This window comes from Amblyraja radiata, chromosome 23 (assembly GCF_010909765.2).
Source record: "Amblyraja radiata isolate CabotCenter1 chromosome 23, sAmbRad1.1.pri, whole genome shotgun sequence".
NCBI classification, from domain to species: domain Eukaryota; kingdom Metazoa; phylum Chordata; class Chondrichthyes; order Rajiformes; family Rajidae; genus Amblyraja; species Amblyraja radiata.
This window is the reverse complement of record NC_045978.1, coordinates 25,410,478-25,430,822: the sequence shown is the minus strand read 5'-3', so window position 1 is coordinate 25,430,822 and position 20,345 is coordinate 25,410,478. Positions and strand designations below refer to the sequence as shown.

Below are 20,345 nucleotides of genomic sequence, written 5' to 3'. Positions count from 1 at the left end.
TTAACTTGATGGATTTATTTGCTGTATTTAAAAAAAAAAATGATAGGAGGCAACATGTACAGCCAGGAATGGTGATAACACACAACGACCAAGGTACAAGCACATCAACTCCACTCGCGTGTTGGAAGCATTATTCTTCACAGAAGAAGCTGAAGATTACACAATGAACAAGAAAATGTGCATTTTCTGTGGCTGCAAATACGCATGGATTGCCCTGGATGCCCTGACTTTAGTGGCTGTCTTATTTATTTCTGAAGAGATACTATTTGTGAAAGTTGCTTCTCACTATAATCTACAGTGTTCTCAGGTCCACAGGCTGGCAATGGGAGTGGGTTACTCGACTATGTACAAGGTATACAGTTGGGTAGGTTTGTCTAAAGCTATTTATCCTACTAATGAGAAAAGTGAGCATCTTGGAAGCATAACTGACTAAGTTCAAATCCATGCCCACGATTTATTAATACATATCTCGCTTTGCTGATTATAGCAGATCTTGGCGTTCAGATTTAGAACTAACGCACAGATGAAGCAGTGCTAACACAGCCTTCTCCAGGTTTTCAGGCCGAATAAAATCAAACTGGACTAACCAGTGAATAAAGCTTACGTACAACTGAACTCCTCGCTTTCCAAAGCTGTGCTGCCAGCGATCTGGCCCTGTGGTTTTAGGCATTCCAGTGTGATCTTGGCTTTCTAAGTTTACCCAATAAATAAACTGATGACATGGGTGGCATCAAAGTTCATTCACAGATGGGGGAAAAGAATACAATCTGGCTTTGCGTGTAGCTTGTCACTTGCAGGCGTGAGTGGAATTGCAGACCAAAACATCAGGTAATCCGAGATTTCTTTGCCATCTGTGAAATGGACTGGAAGCAGAAAAAAAAAAACAGACAAAAGAAACAAAATTAGATGCACAGATATAGACACGAAAAAAAGATGGAGTAACTCAGCGGGTCAGGCAGCATCTCTGGGGAAAAGGAATCGGTGATGTTTCGCATCGGACCCTTCTTCAGACTGAGAGTTAAGGGCCTGTCCCACTTGCCGATTTTTTTCGGCGACTGCCGGCGTCATATCAGCGTTGACAAAAGATTTTGAACATTTCAAAATCCAGCGGCAACAAAAAAAATGTTGCGACACTTGAAAAAATACCGCGCGTCATATGTCATCACGCCGGGAATTTTTCGGTGACCTGATACGTCAGGCAATTAAAAAAATCGCCAAGTGGGACAGGCCCTTTAGGGGAGAGGGAAACTAGAGGTATGAAATTACAGCCAGCACCGATGACTCAAGAAATTAGGAGCCCAAAATAGTCCATTGTTGGGTGTGGAAGAGGTGATAATGAATCAATATTAACAGTGAGACTAGCAAGACGAGGAGGGTGGGGGAGGGACGTAGATTGGGGAAATGCAAGAGCTACTTGAAATGACAGAAATCAACATGAGGTGCTGTTCCTCATAGCATCAGAAGCATGGAGATTTACTTTTCAAGGAGTATCTCCATTTGCTAGTTTTTATCCACTTCTCTGCTGAATACAGTGGCTTTGCCATTTTAGAGGAACAACAGATCAAAACAAAAAAAACACCATTCCCTCCACAAACAACAAGTTAAAGGTGAATTGGAGATACAAGAGAATACAGATTCAGGAATCCTGAGCAAAAATAAAAGTGCTGGAGGAACTCAGCGGGCGAGGAGCGTAATCTTTTGGGTTGGGATCCTTCAGACTGAATTTGGTTCTTGCGGATCGTTTCGCCGAACACCTCCGCTCAGTCCGCAAGAACCTACCTGAACTCCCGGTGGCTCAGCACTTCAACTCCCCCTCCCATTCCCAATCCGACCTCTCTGTCCTGGGTCTCCTCCATTGCCAGAGTGAGCAACACCGGAAATTGGAGGAACAACACCTCATATTCCGCCTGGGTAGCCTGCGACCGGCGGGCATGAACATTGAATTCTCCCAATTTTGCTAGCCCTTGCTGTCTCCTCCCCTTCCTTAACCCTCGAGCTGTCTCCTCCCATCCCCCCGCCCTCGGGCTCCTCCTCCTCCCTTTTTCCTCCCTTCTCCCCCCCCACCCCCTATCAGTCTGAAGAAGGGTTTCGGCCCGAAACGTCACCTATTTCCTTCGCTGAAATAGACTGAAGACGGGTCCCGACCTGAAACGTCACCTTTCCGTGTCCTCCAAAGATGCTGCCTGATCTGCTGAGTTACTCCAGCATTTTGTGTCTTTATTTGTCACTGAAGCAACTGCAGATGTTGGTTTACAAAAGAAGACACTAAGTGCTGGAGTAACTCAGACGGTCAGGCAGCATCCCTGAAGATCATGAACAGGTGACGTTTCAGGTCGGGACCTGAAACGTCCCCTGCCTATGTTCTCCAGTGATGCTGCCTGACCCTCTTGAGTTACTCCAGCACTTTGTGTCGTTATTTGTCTCTGAAGAAACGGTTTGCTGGCCATTTCAAAGAGCAGCCAAGAGTCGGCCATATTGGCATGGGCCAGACTAGGTAATCTTTGCCAGTTTTTGTTCTTGGAGGATGATAATGGACAAGAAAGTCTGATAATATGAGGGTCATCATTAATGATCCAACGTTGCCTATCCATGTTCTCCAGAGATACGGCCTGACCCACTGAGTTACTGCAGCACTTTGTGTTTTGTTTTGTAAAGCAGCATCTGCGGTTCCTTTTGTCTCCATTATCCATACTAGTTGGCAACCACAGAGCTTCCTCAATTGTAATAAGTTTTGAATTTGCTGTCTACAGTAATCATTCTTTTTTTCTAGTTCAGTTTAGAGTTACAGCGCCCACCAGGTCCGCGCCGACCGGCCACCCCCTGTACACCAGCGCGATCCTACACACCAGGGACAATTTACAATTTTACCGAAGCCAATTAACCTACAAACCTGCATGCCTTTGGAGTGTGGGAGAAACCGGAACACCCGGAGAAAACTCCCGCAGTCGCAGGGAGAATGTATAAATTCTGTACAGACAGCACCCGCAGTCAGGATCGAACCAGGGGCCTCCGGCGCTGTAAGGCAGTAATTCTACCGCTGCGCCACCATGCAGCCTAAGATTCTGGATACCCAACCCAAAATACCACAGAAAAACATCCAGACCGACATTCTAATGCAGTACTGTGGCAATGCTGGTGCTGTGGACATCATCCATCAAATGCGATATTAAACTGAGTAATTGGCACAGTAGTGCAGCTGGTAGAGCCGCTGCCTCATAGCGCTAGAGAAACAGATTCAATCTTGACCTTGGGTGCTGTCTGTGTGCAGTTTGTGCCTTCTCCCTGTGGCACTACTTTTACAGCCCATTTTTCAGTGCGAGGTAATAAACAGAACGAGTGATAGGCAATGCTTACGGTTTTCTGCTGGTAGAAGTGTGGGGCAAGCTCTATCAACCATGAAGACTCGATTGCAGTCACATCCCTCATGAAGTACTTGGACGTCTGGATGATCTCATTGTATACAACCCTGAAGTGGTGGAGGCAGATGGAACGCAATAATAAGGACTTAATAGCTAACAATTTTCATTACATGAGATACTAAAGAAGAAAATGATATTCATTTACTCACCACTGTGGCTCCTTTTCCCCATATAGCACCGATGTTGGATGAATGTGGAGCTCATAATCATCTCGAATGGTCCTTTTAAAAAAAAAAGTGAGTATTTTTGTGAGCACAGGTGCAGACCCTTCAGCCCACCATGTTGTTGCTGAGCATGATGCTAAAATAAATTAATCTCAAGCCTGCACATAGAGCCATAGTCATACAGCGTGGAAACAGACCCTTCAACCCAACTTGCCCACACCAACCAACATGTCCCATCTACACTAGACTACATGATCCATTTCTCTCCATCCATGCGCCTATCCAAAAGTCTCTTAAATGCCACAATTGTATCTGCTTCCACCATAACCATGTTCCAGGCACCCACCACCCTCTGTAGAAATAGTTTGCTCCTTTAAGCTTAGTTCCTCTCACCTTAAAGCTACAGTGCCCTCCATAATGTTCGGGACTAAGACCCACCTGTTATTTTTTTGCCTCTGTACTCCACAATTTCAGATTTGTAATAGAAAAAAAAAATCACATTTGGTTAAAGTGCACATTGTCAGATTTTAATAAAGGCCCTTTTTACACATTTTGGTTTCACCATGTAGAAATTACAGCAGTGTTTATACATAGTCCCCACATTTCAGGGCACCATAATATTTGGGACGCAGCAATGTCATGTAAATAAAAGTAGTCATGCTTAGTATTTTGTTGCACATCCTTTGCATGCAATGACTGCGTGAAGTCTGTGATTCATGGACATCACCAGTTGCTGGGCGTCTTCTCCGGTGATTCTCTGCCTCTCGACAATAGATAATAGACAATAGATGCAGGAGTAGGCCATTCGGCCCTTCGAGCCAGCACCGCCATTCAATGTGTGATCATGGCTGTTCATCCCCAATCAGTACCACGTTCCTGCTTTCTCCACAGATCCCCTGACTCCGCTATCTTTAAGAGCCCTATCTATCTCTCTCTTGAATGTATCTAGAGAATTTCACAGACTCACAACTCTCTGTGTGAAAAAGTGTTTCCTCGTCTCTGTTCTAAATGGCTTCCCCCTTATTCTTAAACTGTGGCCCCTGGTTCTGGACTCCCCCAACATCGCGAACATGTTTCCTGCCTCTAGCGTGTCCAAACCCTTAATAATCTTATATGTTTCAATAAGATCCCCTCTCATCCTTCTAAACTCCAGAGTATACAAGCCCTGTCGCTCCATTCTCTCAGCAAATGACATCAAACCAAAATGTATAAAAACGGCCTTTAATAAAATCTGACAATGTGCATTTTAACCACATGTGATTTTTTCTATTACAAATCTAAAATTGTGGAGCACAGAGGCAAATAAATAAATGATGGGTCTTTGTCCCAAACATTATGGAGGACAATGTATATCCTTTAGTCTTTGTCATTTCTTGCCTCTATAATTTTATATACTTCTATCAGGTGTCCCCTTAGCTTCCAGCGTACGGCAGCAGCTCTATCGCTGCACCACCCTGCCTCCCTGAGGGGCAATTATTTTTACACAAAAGGTGTATATGGAACGAGCTGCCAGAGGGAATAGTTGAGGCAGGTTCAATAACAACATTTAAACTTCATATGGACAGAAACATGGATAGGAAAGATTTCGAAGGATACAGACCAAATACAGGTGCATATCCTTCCAAACCTTTCCTATCCATGTGTCTGTCCAAATACGGGTATATAAGACTAGCTTGGATGGGACATGCACAACTTGGATGGGGCATGCACAACTGAGGCTGACGGGCCTGTTTCTGTGCAGTGTATCTCTATGACTCTAAGATGGTGTGAGTAGTGACACACACAATACTGGAAGGAGAGTGCATATTATATTAGAACACTTTACATGCAAAGAGGTTTACAAAGGAAAGACAGAAAAGAATCAAGAATGATCATTACCTGTAGAATCCACTGTAATGAAACTTTGCTGCATTCGCAAAGAAGCCCAAAACAATACATCGGAGGATGGGGTCTGGGTCACCTGGGGAAGAAATCATCGCAGGTCATCTTTCCATTCTGATGGTCATGCAGCGGTTCCCTTATTCGCAGTGAATTTCAGTTAAAGTGTCAACGTTAAGCAAGTGGTGTGGAGAGGAATGGGGCTGGGAAGGGACGAGAGCTGGTGGATGGCATGTCACACAACTGGGGGGACTATACACCCGGTCTGGTGTGGTGGTCTGTTGTGGCTGAGATCAGTGGTATCGGCTGGGTTAGAGTCAGGTCCAAAGCAGAGTTACACAAGTAAATAATAGCAGAAGTAGGCCACACAGCCCCACCATTCAATGCGATGATGTTCATAAGACATAGGAGCAGAATTAGGTTAATCAGCCCATCGAGCCCATTTTCCCCTCTCAACCCCATTCTCCTGCCTTCTCGCTGTAACCTTTGATAGCCATACTAATCAAGAATCTATCAATCTGTGCTTTAACAATAACCAATGACTCGGCTTTCATCGCCATCTCTCTTGGGCAGATCACAACTGATCTGTCCAAGACGCCATCGAGTAATGCTACAACTCTGTAACACAATATGAATCGGCTTGGTTATTTTCCCCTTTGCACTACATATTGTCTTTGTATGTGGCTTGATTGTACTTACAGATTTGACTTGATAACACACACCATACGTGGCGATAATAATCGCCAATTCTGTGCCATTTTCCCAAGGCCAAAGATTCGCAAACCTTTCAAAAATTAATTTACTGTTTCTTTAAATACTGCTCCGCTGCCCTCCCAGTTTAGGTATATTATTGTCACGTGTCTTGAGGTACAATGAAAAGCTACTATACTACGCTGTACATCCATACAATCAAGTCAAACTCAAGTACAATAGATAGAGCAATGGGAAGCATACATAGTGCAGAATGTAATTCCCAGTGCACCAGTTCTATAGACAACGTGCAATAACTGCAACGGGGTAGAGGTGAATTGGACAGTACCCCAGCTTATGAAAGGACCGTTCAGAAGCTTGATGACTGAGTGGATGAAGCTGTTCCCGAGTCTGGTGGTATGCACTTTCAAGCTTCTGTACCTTCTGCCAGACGGGAATGGAGCGATATGTGTCACGTTCAGGCAGATGAGATGAGTTTATCTTGGAACTCTTCTATTTTCTATAATCATATTATCTCACAATTCTAAATTAAACAATAGCGAAAGTTCCAGCCAATTAACCTACAAACCTGCACGTCTTTGGAGTGTGGGAGGAAACCGGGTGTCACGGGGAGAACGCACAAACTCCGTACAGACCACACCCGTGGTGAGGATTGAACCCGGGTCTCTGGCGCTGCGAGGCAGGGGTCTATTGGGATTTCAAGTGCTTTCAGAGCTGTATCACAAACTGATACAACAAGGCACTGCACCTATAAATCATGACACACAGTAAATTCCTGAGGCAAGTCAGCTGTAGGGGCTGAGGGAGGGAAAGGAAGCTGACAAACACCAGCTGTGTCCCATGAGTGTGAAAAAAATGTTAAGCTGGAGCTTTTGTACAACCCTCCCATCAACTGGTCACTCTGCACTGTTGATAGGAGCAACAATCTGGAATGGGAGATGTTTTTACTATTTAATCTAAGCCAAGGACTGTGGGCTGCACAATTCCAAGGCTGAATAAATGCATTCAGGAGAGGCCCTTGGTTGCTGAAAGAGGCCGCAATGATTGCCTTGACTGCCAAATGTGCTACAAACAGCAAGCTGTTTCTGCACAGTCAGCTAAAGGTATAATAAGCAAACTGGCTAAACTGCTGGAGTAACAGCCAGAGGTGTCTCACTGATTTGAACACAAAGCCTGAATCCAACTAAGGTAGCTGGGGAATTTAAATTACAGTTAACAGTAAATTAATCTAGAATATACAGTAATGATACAGTAATCGAATAGTGAAAGGCCTATATAGAATGAATGTGGAGAGGATGATTCCACCATTGGGAGAGTCTAGAACCAGAGACTATAGACTCAGAATAAAAGGACGTATTTAGAAAGGAGATGAGGAGGAATTTCTTTAGTCAGAGGATGGAGAATCTGTAAAATTAATTGTCACCGATGGCTGTGCAGGCCAAGTTAATGGATATTTTTATGACGGAGATTGATAGATTTTTGGTTAGCAAGGATGTCAGGGGTTATGGGGAGAAGGCAGGAGAATGGGGTTGAGAGGGAAAGATAGATCAGCCACGATTGAATGGCGGAGTAGACTTGATGGGCCGAATGGCCTAATTCTGCTCCTAGAACGTATGAACTTTTGATCAAGATTAAATATTGGTTGGTTATTTAAAAAAAACTATCTGGTTCACCAATGTTTTTCAGAGATGGAGACAAACCCTCTGAACCTGACAGATATGACTCCAGGCAAACCAATATGGTTCATTGGTAGACACAAAGTGCTGGAGTAACTCTGAAGGTCGGATCGGGACCCTTCATCAGGTTCAGACTTCAGACTGGTTCACTTGTAGTCAGTTCGAGGGCAATTAAGGATGAAGAACCAATGGTGTCATCACCAGCGATGTCTAAAAATGGACGGCACAGTGGAGCAGCTGGTAGAACTGCAGCCTCACAGCCCAAGAGATCCTGACCTTTTGTGCTATCTGTGTGGAGTTTGAGCGTTCTCCCTGTGACCACGTGGATCTCCTCCAGGCTCTCAGGTCTCCTCCCACATCTCAAAGACGTGTGGGTTTGTAGGTTAATTGGCCTTCTGTAAATTTGCCTAATTTAGTTTAGTTTAGTTTGAGATGCAGCGAGGAAAAAAGGGGCCATTCGGCCCACCGAGTCCATGCTGACCCGCGAAAACTCCCGTACACTAGCACTATCAGAATCTATAGACATCAGAATTTCCCCTGAATAAGGGGATTAATAAAGTATTTATCTATCTATCTATCTATCTACTATCCTACACACTAGGGGACAATTTACAATCCTTACCAATTAACCTACAAACTTGTATGTCTTTCGAGTGTGGGAGGAAGTTCGAGCATCCAGGGAAATGATCTCGCGGTCACAGTGAGAACGTACAAACTCCATACAGACCGCAGCCGTAGTCAGGATCGAAAAAAAAATCCCAATTTTGGGGAAGTCCAGAACCAGGGGGTCACAGTTTAAGAATAAGGGTTAGGCCATTTAGGACTGAGATGAGGAAAAACATTTTCACCCAGAGAGTTGTGAGTCTGTGGGAATTCTCTGCCATAGGCAGTGGAGACCAATTCACTGGATGTTTTCAAGAGAGAGTTAGATATCGCTCTTCGGGCTAACGGAATCAGGGGATTAGGGAAGAAAGCAGGAAGAGGGTACTGATTTTGGATGGTCAGTCATGATCATATTGAATGGGGGTGCTGGCTTGAAGGGCTGAATGGCCTACATCTATTTTCTATGTTCCCATGTTTCTAACCCGGGTCCCTGGCGCTGTAAGGCAGCAACTCTACCGCTGTGCCACTGTGCCGCCAGGTGTGTAGGGAGTGAATGTGAAAGTGGGATAACATAGAACAAGTGTGAACAGGTGATCACGTGTGGCAGTTGTGTCAATGGGCAGAAGAGCCCGTTTCCATGTTGCACACAGATTTCACACAGAGAGTGGCGAATCTGTAGAATTCTCTGCCACAGAAGGTAGTTGAGGCCAGTTCATTGGCTATATTTAAGAGGGAGTTAAATGTGGCCCTTGTGGCTAAAGGGATCAGGGGGTATGGGGAGAAGGCAGGTACAGGATACTGAGTTGGATGATCAGCTCGAAGGGCCGAATGGCCTACTCCTGCACCTATTTTCTATGTTTCTATGCATCGCCAAAATAAACCAAATAAAAGCAGGCCTTTAATCATGAAACTCATTTGTGCAAATTTCAAATGCTTCCGCCATCCGTACCTTCGCTTGACTTCTTTGGCACTCTGAACTTTGACAGTAATTTTTTCAGTTGTTCCCGGACTGTTGTGGCTCTGACAAGTCCTCTGTAATTTAAGAAGTGTTTCTGACACCACTGCGAGTTCTTATTGTGCTGCAGCAGACAGACAGAGAGATACTTAGTGTTAATCTTTTGACTCACCCCAGGTACCTCCAAAATAAAAACATTATGCACAAAGGAACAGGTAAAGAAATATTGCCTAAAATGATCAACATCAATAACAATAACCTACATAGGAACAGCAATTTAAATGTCATAAAACCCATCTCTAAATTTGACCATGTTTTGCCCGCGCAAACCTGTAACCCCTACACTCTCTGCAGGATCATGTTTCTCATCAGTGATAGTAGTATGAGGCCATTCGGCCCATCAAGTCTACTCCGGCATTCAATCATGGCTGATCTATCTTTCCCTCTTAAACCCGTTCTCCTGCCTTGCCCCATAACCCCTGACACCCATACGAATCAAGAATCTATCAAACTCTACCATAAAAATATCCATTGACTTGGCCTCCACAGCCATCCGTGGCAATGAATTCCACAGATTCACCAACCTCTGACTGAAGAAATTCTTCCACATCTTTCTAAAGATACGTCCTTTTACTCTGAGGCTATGCCCTCTGGTCCTAGACTCTCCCACTAGTGGAAACATCCTCTCCACATCCACTCTAACCAGGCCTTTCACTATTTGGTAAGTTTCAATGAGTACAGGGAGTTCATTCCTGGGATCATTCTGATAAACCTCCTCTGGACCCATTCTAAGGCCAGCACATCCTTCTTCAGATATGGGGCCCAAATTCTCCATCTATCTAGTAAGATGTGTCTGTGTCACTCAAGTTAACTAAAATTGGAGAATTCTGCCCCCCTATCCCAGTGCTCTTCCATCTTTCCTCTCTCCCCCCCCCCCCACCCTGCACAATCTGAAGAAGTGTCATGATCCGAAACATCACCTAAACACGTTCTCCAGGAATGCTGCCTGACCCGCTCGCTGAGTTACTCCAGCACTTTGTGTCTTTTTCTGATCAATGGTCCCGCAGACACCCACAGACATCCTGTCTTTCATTCAGTGTACAAGGGAGTCAGTGAGCGTGGGAAAGCTATTCAACCTTTGAACCCTGGCTGTGCACTTTTCAGGAAAGGTCTTGGTGGCAACAAGCATGCGATGGGAACAAGTTACTTGTAAAACATTCCCAGAAAATGGGTAATTCTCAAAGCATATTCCAATATTGAAACATACAGAATAGTGAAAGGCTTGGATTGAGTGGATGTGGAGAGGATGTTTCCAATAGTGAGAGAGTCTAGGACTAGAGGTCATAGCCTCAGAATTAAAAGACGTTCTTTTAGAAAGGAGTTAGGGAGAAATTTCTTTAGTCAGAGGATGGTGAAACTGTGGAATGTTTTGCCATAGAAGGCTGCGGTGGTCAAGTCAGTGGATATTTTGAAGGCAGAGATAGATAGATTCTTGATTAGTACAGGTGTCAGAGGTTACGGGGAGAAGGCAGGAGAATGGGGTTAGGAGGGAGATAGATCAGCCGTGATTGAATGGTGGAGTAGACTTGATGGGCTGAATGGCCTAATACTACTCCTATCACTTATGAACTTATTGGGAATTGCTTTGACACGATTCCTTGCAAGGGCTGCAAACTTGCTCGGCTAGTCCTACGCAACAATTACTCTTGGGCAAGGTTTAATAATAGTTAGGCTATCTGTGCTATAATTAACACTACTTATTTCCGCCTCTGAAATGTCAATGAATTCTGACATTACCTCAGCTGATTAGTTTAGCTTAGTTTAGAGATACAGTGTGGAAGCAGACCCTTCAGCCCACTGAGTTCACGCCAACCAGCGATCATCCCATACACTGGCACTATCCGACACACTAGAGACAATTTACAATTATACCAAAGTCAATTAACCTACAAACCTGCATGTCTTTGGAGTGTGGGAGGAAGCGGAACTCCCGGAGAAAATCCACGCAGGTCACGAGGAGAACGCACCCACAGTCAGGATCGTACCCGGGTTTCTGACACTGTAAGCCACCGTGCCACTCAGGGCACTCTTGCATATAGACTGAGTGGGCTGTTTCTTTGCATTTGGTACTTAATTGTGAATTGTACTTATGTTTGGCAATAATATGGTGTGCAAAAAAAAATGTCACTGGACCTTGGTACACGTGATAATAAATGAAACAAAGAACCGTTAAACAACCTTGCCTCAGGTTGCTCAGCCCCTCACATCTGGAAACCCCTCCCTGAAACTCTACAATTGCTTTCTCTTTCAACTTGCTTCTTCAAACATGTCTTACTCGACCAAGCTTTTGGTGTCCTGTCCTAATTTCTCTTTTATATAACTCAGATTTTTCTTTTCAGCTTTTATTGATCCTTCTAGAAAGTGACTTTGTTACATTATAATAAGTGGTATTTATGTACAAATTGTGCAGTTCTATTTAATACAATATATAGGTCAGTAATCAATTTCCATTGGTTTCATAAACGGTAGGAAAGAAATTCTGTAACTGCTTTGATCTTGATGAGATCATTGGATTCAAACCTTAATGAAGGCCTCATAGATGTTGAGCATTGTGAGATGATCACCCTCAGCAACAGCAAACTTCCTGTGTTCTCTTGCCTTGAAAGGGAATGTTAAAACAACACAATAAGATATAGAGCAAACAGCTGAACCAAAATCAACCAGAGGAATAGACAAAACCTGGTCTCCTCCCCAACTACAAACAGTCTGAAGAAGCATCCCGATCTGAAATGTCACCCACTCATATTCTCCAGAGATGTTACCTGACCTGCTGAGTTCCTGCAGCACTTTGTTTATTTTTTTTATTGAAAGACGTTTTGGTTTTGTAATAAAAATGTAATTAATTGAAAAATGGGTTGAGATATCCTGTGCAAGCTCACAATAGTGTATAACTGAATGCAAATAGATTCATAGTTACATATCCATACAGCATGGAAATAGGCCCCACAGCCCAACTTTCCCATGCCAACTAAGATGCCCCATTACACTAGTCCTACTTGCCCCTGTTTGGCCCATATCCCTCCAAACCTTTCCTATCCATGTATGTACCTGTCCAAATGTCTTTTAAATGTTGTTATACTACCTGCCTTAACTACATCCACTGGCAGATCATTCAATATACCCATATACCTGGTTTATGTCAAAAACAGATATCAAAATGCTGGAGCTACTCAGCGGGTCAGGCATCATCTCTGGAGAAAAAGAATAGATGATGTTTCGGGTTGGAAAGGTCAGTCTGAAGAAGGGTTCTGACCTAAAATGTCACCTGTTCTTTTTTCCAGTGATGCTGCCTGACCCGCTGAGTTACTCCAGCATTTTGTGTCTATCTGTCTTCCCCCTCTCACCTTAAATCTATGTCCCCAGGGCTTATAAAACAATCAGAACTATCTCACCCTGTTTGCTGGAAAACACTCCATTCGTAAGCTTTTAACCTTTCACAATAAACAACCACCAACCTTATCATGATCATTATCATCCTTTTATTGTCATCATGCAAAGCAACAATTGTACAGTGCAAAATGAGAAGACGTTTCTCAGGGAATACCGGTGCATCGCACATAAAAACTTAAACATTTCACGCATAAATAAAAACAATCCAGTTCCTGATAAAAACAGTACGAATAGTTTTTTTTAAAAGTGCAGGTAAAAAAAGCAACATTAAAACACAAGTAAAAAAATAAAAAATAAAATAAAATAAAAATTGCAACCTGTGCTGTTTATAATGAAGGGGACATCAGCAAGTTACATCAACGTAACTCAAAACACAATACCTGCCTTTTTTTTAGCAACTGAAAAATTAATGGCAAGCATAAGAGAAGGGAACAAGGAGACACAAGGTACTGCAGATGCTGGTTGACAAAAATAAATAAATAAAAGGGCTAGATTGGATCAGCGGATCAGGCAGCATCTCTGAAAGACATGGATTTGCAACATTTTGGACCCTTCTTCAGGCTGATTGGAGTAGGGGGGCAGAAATCTGGAAAAGAGGTGGTGGCAGAATAAAGCCTGGCAAGTGATAGGTGAATACAGGTTGGGGGGGGGGGGAAGGTTCATTGGCAGATGTGCAGACTAGAGATGAAAAAGAGACAAAAGGGTGCGATGTAAGAGTGACGAGAGGTGAAATGTGAAGCCAGAGGGAGGGATATAGGTGGATGGGGATGGGTGGAAGGGAAAGAGGGGGCAAGATAATGGGAGAAATGCACCAATAACCCTTTTTTGCACAAAGGATGGTGGGTGTGTGGAAGAGGTGGTTGCTGGAAGAGGTGGTTGAGGCAGGTACTACCACAACGTTTAAGAAACACTTAGACAGGTACCTGGGCAGGATTGGGATCGAGGAATACAAGTCAAACACAGGTAGGTGGGACCAGTGTAGAAGGGGCATGTTGGTCGGCATGGGCAAGCTGGGCCACTGAACCCATTTCCACACTGTACAACTCTATGACTTTAAGATTCGTTTTGTTTTTCTTTATCTTGGTACACGTGATAATAAATCTTTTTGTTTATCTTTTCTTCATTGTTTGCCAAAAAGATGTTTTCAAGAGAGCTGTTGAAAATTTAGCCGAATGAAAATCAGTAATGTTAATATGCTAGCCTGCTTCTGGTTAATAATGATTGGGACAAGTGAAAGTGAAAAACCTCACGAAACGTTTAAGAAGCATTTAGACAGGTACATGGATAGGACATGTTTAGAGTCAAGTCAAGTCAAGTCAAGTTTATTTGTCACATACACATACGAGATGTGCAGATACGGGCCAAACGCAGGCAGATGGGACTAGTGCAGGTGGAACATATTAGTCGGCGAGGGCAAGTCGGGCCGAAGGGCCTGTTTCCACGCTGCATAACTCCAAACACATTTGCATAAAATCAAAAAATAAATTATAATAATGATCCAATTGGTAATTAGCAAATCAGATGAACAAATATTTATAAAGCTCATTGACTGCAATACGATTTGAAGCTTCTGCGTCACATTAGAGTAACTGAGAGGATTCACTGATGCTTAATTCAAGTGAGTAGCTGGTTCAAGGAAACTGCTGCTTCCACTGATCTCAAGCTGGGAATGCAATAAGTGTCCTGATATAAACCTGGGCCTCATTAATGAAGGGAGAATCTCTCTTTCATTGACTCCATTTACACCTCACGCTGCCTCGGCAAGGCCACCAGCATAATCAAGCATGTGGGAACCCGGCCACCCTCTCCCCTCTGGCGAAAGGTATAGAAGTGTGAAAACACATGCCTCTAGATTCAGGGAGAGTTACTTCCTTGCTTTTATCAAGCAACTGAACCATTCTACCAACAGCTAGAAGGCAGTCCTGAGCTACTATCTACCTCATTAGAAACCCACAGACTATCTTTGCTCGGACTTTACTAGACTTTATCTTGCAGTAACCGTTATTCACATTATTCCCGTTATCGTGTATCTGTACACTGTGGATGGCTCGATTGTAATCAGGTATTGTCTTTCCACTGACTAGTTAGCACGCAACAAAAGCTTTTCACTGTAGCTCGGAATTGACTGCAATGCTCTTCACAGTCAAATAGCCAGTTGATGATCACCACCAAGATGATCACAAGGTACTGGAGGAGAAACCAATCTTTACTCCAGCACATAGTGTGTTATTGGAAGGGCATTACGACCTCAAGGTCAAGAGTCAAAGAGAGAGTCAAGAGGGCGGCACTGTGGCTGCTGCCTCACAACATGTCAATTCCAATGGGCCACCCCTAGTTAAAAAGCAGCAGTGTTCTTAAGATACAGTGCTGTGGGTAGGTAACATGGACAGTTTTTTCCCCCAGACTGTTTTTAGTCCCAAGACAGCTTTTTTTTCCATTTTTTTATTTCCAAAGTAATTTTTAAGTGCTTCTCTAGTTACTGATCGGAATCACGTTATAACTAATTTGACACACGTAATATGAAGGGTTCCCTACTTTATCACTTGAGTTATATCGAATTTGTGCACGGGAATGTGCATTATAGCAGAACTACCTGTAATGCATCGTTAGTGTAAAATCTACTTCTCCCGTGAAGAAGGAGCGATGTCTAGGTGGTTGTGACCCAAATTGGAAATGTTCTAAACCTACCGCAGCACTTTTCTGGTTTGGGGGTACCACAAACACATTCTGTATCTGCATCATGGCCGCTATGCTCAAGATCTCCTGCGAACACCCAAAATTCCCTTAGATTAAAAGAAATAAACATGATTAGTAATAGCTACTTTTTCTATTTAGACAATAATGTTACAAATTAATCAACGATAAATGCATCCATTTAAAAATAACATCAGATTTTGCTCTTCAATGCAATCACCAGGCTGAACCAGTGCCAGATATAATTAGCTCTTCCTGGATGTATTAATCAATTGCATTTGGAAGAACAGTCCAATAAAAATGTGCAACATGTGTGTGTCAACATGTGTGTTACAATTTCTCTGAATTAATTGATTGCAGATTAAAAAAAAAAACAGCTTAAGGCGAAATGGTGTTAATTTGTAAGTACGTGGCAATTGACAGAAACTGCATAGAGTCAGAGGTATACACACAGAAATAGGCCCTCGGCCCAGTTCGTCCACGCCAACCAAGGTGCTTTCCTGATCTAGCAATGGTGTCAAATATGACAGCTAAAGCCGCCAATAGCTAACTTCACTTCCAATCTCATACAAAGCATTTTATCGGGATGCATCACAGCATGGTTTGGGAAAGCTGTTTTCTTGGATTGCAAGAAATTGCACAGAATTATGGACTCAGCCCAGACCATCATGCAAACCAACCTCCCTTCCATTTACGTGATTTACACTTCACGCTGCCTCGGCAAGGCCACCAGCATAATCAAGGACGAGTCTCACACCGGCCACTCCCTCTTCTCCCCACTCCCATCAGGCAAGATGTACAGAAGTGTGAAAACGCACACATCCAGATTCAGGGACAGTTTCCTTCCCAGTTGTTATCAGGCAACTGAACCATCATATCACGAACTTGAGAACGGTTCTGATCTAACATCTACCTCACTGGAGATCCACGGCCCATCTCTAATCAGATTTTGCTGGACTTTGTCGTACTAAAAGTTATTCCCTTTACCCTGTATCTGTACACAGTGGACGCATGACTGTAAACACATATAGTCTTCCATTGACTGGATAGCAAGCAACAGAAAAGCTTTTCATCTTGGCACAGGTGACAATAAAACTTAACTGACCAATCTGTTGCCAAGGAGGAGATAGCCAGCAGGTTGGGGATTGTGTCACATTCTGAAATTAATAACCAGTCCACCCAATATTTGGGGAAACATTTAGCCTATCTAATACTGGACGTTGAATGCTGGATACAAAGAAGCCCAGAGGTGACCAAACACTTGATTAAAGTGTTAGAGGTTTATGGAAAGTCTTAAAAAGAGGTAAAATGGTGATGAGCAGGCGCGCTCAAGGGGGAATTTGAGGTATCACTAGTTGAATTCATGTCTCCTGATGAATGAGCAATGTAAATTGGGATTGGTCCCAGATCAGAAATGGAGGAGTGCAGCTGTCTCAGAGGGGAAAGTGACAGAGTGAAGGTACGGAAAGGATGAAGATTAAGTTCATGGACCTGTTGAGTCAGAAGCCAATGTAGACCAGTACGCCCAAGGGGCCAGGAATTTGTGCATCACTTGATGGGGAACAGAATTACTTTTGCTGAACTTTATGGAGTGGTGAGGGAACTTTATGGAGTGGTGAGGGGGGAGGCTGGTCAGGAGATCATTAGAGATCTTTCAAAATAAAGTAAAATCAGCCAGAGATACATGGATAGGGAAGGTTGAGAGAGATAGGGACCAAACATGGGAAAATAAGACCAGCTTAGATGATACATCATGATAGGCATAGACTAGCTGGAAGGCCTTGTTCCCGTGCTGTAGGACTCTATGACACAGAACTGCATGGAAGAACTGACATAAAAGGATAGAAAATAATGCTGAATTGTATAGAGTCATAGTGAATGGAAACAGGCCCAGCAACTCAACACAGTCATAGAGCCATACAGCATGGAAATAGGCCCTTCGGCCCAACTTGCCCACACAGACTAACATGTCCCGTCTACACTGGTTCCACCTGCATGTGTTTGGCCCATATTCCTCTAAACCTGCCCTATCCATGTACCTGTCTAATTATTTTTCACATATTGAAATAGTCCCTGCCTAAACTACCTGTTCTAGCAGCTCGTTCCATAAACACACCACCCTTTGTGTGAAAAAATTAACTCTCAGATTCCTATTAAATCTTTCCTCCCCCTCACCATAAACCTATGTCCTCTGGATCTCGATTCTTCGACTCTGGGCAAAAGACTCAGAACAATGAGCAGGAAAAGTATAACGTATTCATTCAGAACGAGAACTTTGAACTAGCGTTTCTTCCTCTTCCCACCGCTAACCACTCTCCACCATCCTCACCGACCACCATTCTATCCCTACACTCTTCTGGAAATTACTCAAACACATTTAATTGTTCTGACCCAGAAGGTTACCTGATTCCAGCAGCATTTTAGCAAACATTGGATTTAGAGGAAATTCAGCCATGCGTAGACCAAGGGGGTCAGTGAGGAAGCACTGATCATTCAAACCTGTGAACAGGCACAGAAAAATCCTGCAATTAATAAAACGATTCACAACCCACAAACATATCGAAGGTTATGTGGCCAACATTTGTTATATTCAACTATGTAGGGGTTCTCGAAACACCCTGAAAAATAATAACTTAGCTTCCAATTCCCTTGTATTTGGCAGAAGTGCGACATATGAGAAGTATGTGTAGCCTTGTAAACAGATTTTGGATATTCCCTTCGCCCCATGTAACAGCATCACAATGCGTAAAACACAACATGGTGGATGAACTCAGCGGGTCAGGCAGCATCTGTGGAGGGAATGGACAGGCGACGTTTTGGGTCGAGACCCTGTGTGTTTAGCTCAAGACTCCAGCATCTACAGTTTCGTTTGACCCTATTAACATGACAACATGACAGACTACTGACTTCTGGGATCCTCGTTCCATCCAGAAAGTGTCTTGGCATTAAGATATAAACTTAAATGAGTTCAGGGTAGCACAGTGGCGCAGCAGTGGAGTTGATGCCTTACAGTGCCAGAGATCCGGGTTCGATCCTGACTACGGGTGTTGTCTGTACGGAGTTTGTATGTTCTCCCCGTGGCTGCGTGAGTTTTCTCTGGGTGCTCTGCTTTCCTCTCACTCTCCAAAGACTTACAGGTTTGTAAGTTAAAAATTGTAAATTGTCCCTAGTGTGTAGGATAGTGTTAGTACAGTATACGACGTGATCGCTGGTCGGTGCGGACTTGGTGGGCCAAAGGGCCTGTTTCTGGGCTGTATCTCTAAGCTAAACTTAACTAAGCCCATGTTCCTGTACTGAATTTTTAGAAACAACGTTCAAGAAAGACTTTAGGGCATGTCCCACGAGCATGCGACTGCATGTGGCAAGCGCGACCTAAAATGGTCGCTTGAGCCGTACGGCCTCGCGGGGCCGGTCCCACTTCGATCGCCAGAGCCGTATGGAGTTGTGCGGAGCTGGTCCCTATATCGCGCGGGGCTCCGAAAAACTGACAGTTCAAAAATTCCGCGCGGCAACGGCCTGTCGGCCCGCAGCCGCATTGAGGCCGTAAACGCACGACGCAACGCAGCGTCTTGACGGCTTACGCCTAGCGCGAACTTCCCACGGACTTCGCTCGAACTTCACGTCAACTCGTACGGGATCACTCGACATCCACGCGGCCCCCGCTTCCGGTTTGGTCGCGCTTGCCGCATGCAGTCGCATGCTCGTGGGACAGGCCCTTTAGGGGCTATACAGCCTGTCTGATAAGCTCAGAACATCTCAAAGTGCTTTACAGCCAGTGAAGCATTTTGGAAGTGTAGTCACTGCAATGTGACGATGATCTGATAGTCAGTTCTGTTAGCAATACTGATTGCGGGATAAATAACAGCTAGAATAGCAATGATAAGACTGCTACTTCTCCTCAAGATTGTGCCATGGGATCTTTTCCACTGGATCAGATAGTGTCTCGGTTTATCCAGCAATGCTGTACTTTCTCTCTCCTACAATGGAGTATCAATCTGCTCACTGAACAAGGGCATAGCCATAAAATTGTAACTCAGAAGGATGCAACTGATCAGTGGCTGTGAAGACTGATCTATGAAATGAGATCATTTCTAAACACCAGTGGATGTAGGCCAACCTGACTCAACATCAGTTCAATTCCCTTATCCCAGGAATCAATCAGGTTTTAATCAGATCGTGGACAGTAATAAATAAACCAACTGATAATCAAACAGAGTAAAAGCCACTCTACTTTATCACAGACTCTATTTGTCGCACCTCGAGAAGATGATTCAATGGCCAGCAGTTAACAGATAGGTACCAAAGCTGAAACAAAAACAGAGAATGCTGGAGAAACTCAGCAATTCGAGCACACATCTGTGGAAAGAAATAGTTAACATTTCAGGTCTACAACCCTTTGTCAGAACAGATTTTGTTTTGTTTGCTGAATTTTCCAGCATTTTGTGTTTTTAATTCAGAAATCCAGCATCTGCAGTTTATTAGACTTCCAAGGTGCAAGAACTAAATGACTACCCTGAATGATATCGAGTCGCATATTTCCGTCAGTACAAATTACAAAGTGCTGGAGTAACTTAGCGGGTCAGGCAACATCTCTGAAGAACATGGTTAGGTGGCGTTTCGGGTCGGGACTTTCTTCAGGCCAGTATCTGCAGTTGTTTGTTTCTATATTTCCTCCTGTATTTCTTTATCAAAATTATTGATGGTGAAGGCGATATTCTGAATACAAGCATATCCTTACCTCCGAGCGCATAGAGCAGTTCCAGAGCCTGAACCATTGACTGGGCTGGAGGAGGCT

At 43.7% G+C, this 20,345-nt stretch overlaps 1 protein-coding gene across 1 annotated transcript in view; it reads right to left on the bottom strand.

Moving 5' to 3' along the window:
* The window catches only part of dhx35 (DEAH-box helicase 35), a 68,713-nt gene continuing 48,368 nt past the window's right edge, over positions 1 to 20,345 (bottom strand). Inside the window, exons 14-22 of the mRNA XM_033041871.1 lie at positions 20,289 to 20,343; positions 17,954 to 18,049; positions 15,545 to 15,639; positions 11,987 to 12,064; positions 9,401 to 9,530; positions 5,462 to 5,543; positions 3,569 to 3,640; positions 3,355 to 3,466; positions 1 to 863 (exon numbers count right to left, since the gene is read on the bottom strand). Coding sequence (XP_032897762.1) covers positions 825 to 863; positions 3,355 to 3,466; positions 3,569 to 3,640; positions 5,462 to 5,543; positions 9,401 to 9,530; positions 11,987 to 12,064; positions 15,545 to 15,639; positions 17,954 to 18,049; positions 20,289 to 20,343 — 759 coding nt within the window. The 3' untranslated portion in view covers positions 1 to 824. The remainder of the gene's footprint in view (positions 864 to 3,354; positions 3,467 to 3,568; positions 3,641 to 5,461; positions 5,544 to 9,400; positions 9,531 to 11,986; positions 12,065 to 15,544; positions 15,640 to 17,953; positions 18,050 to 20,288; positions 20,344 to 20,345) is intronic.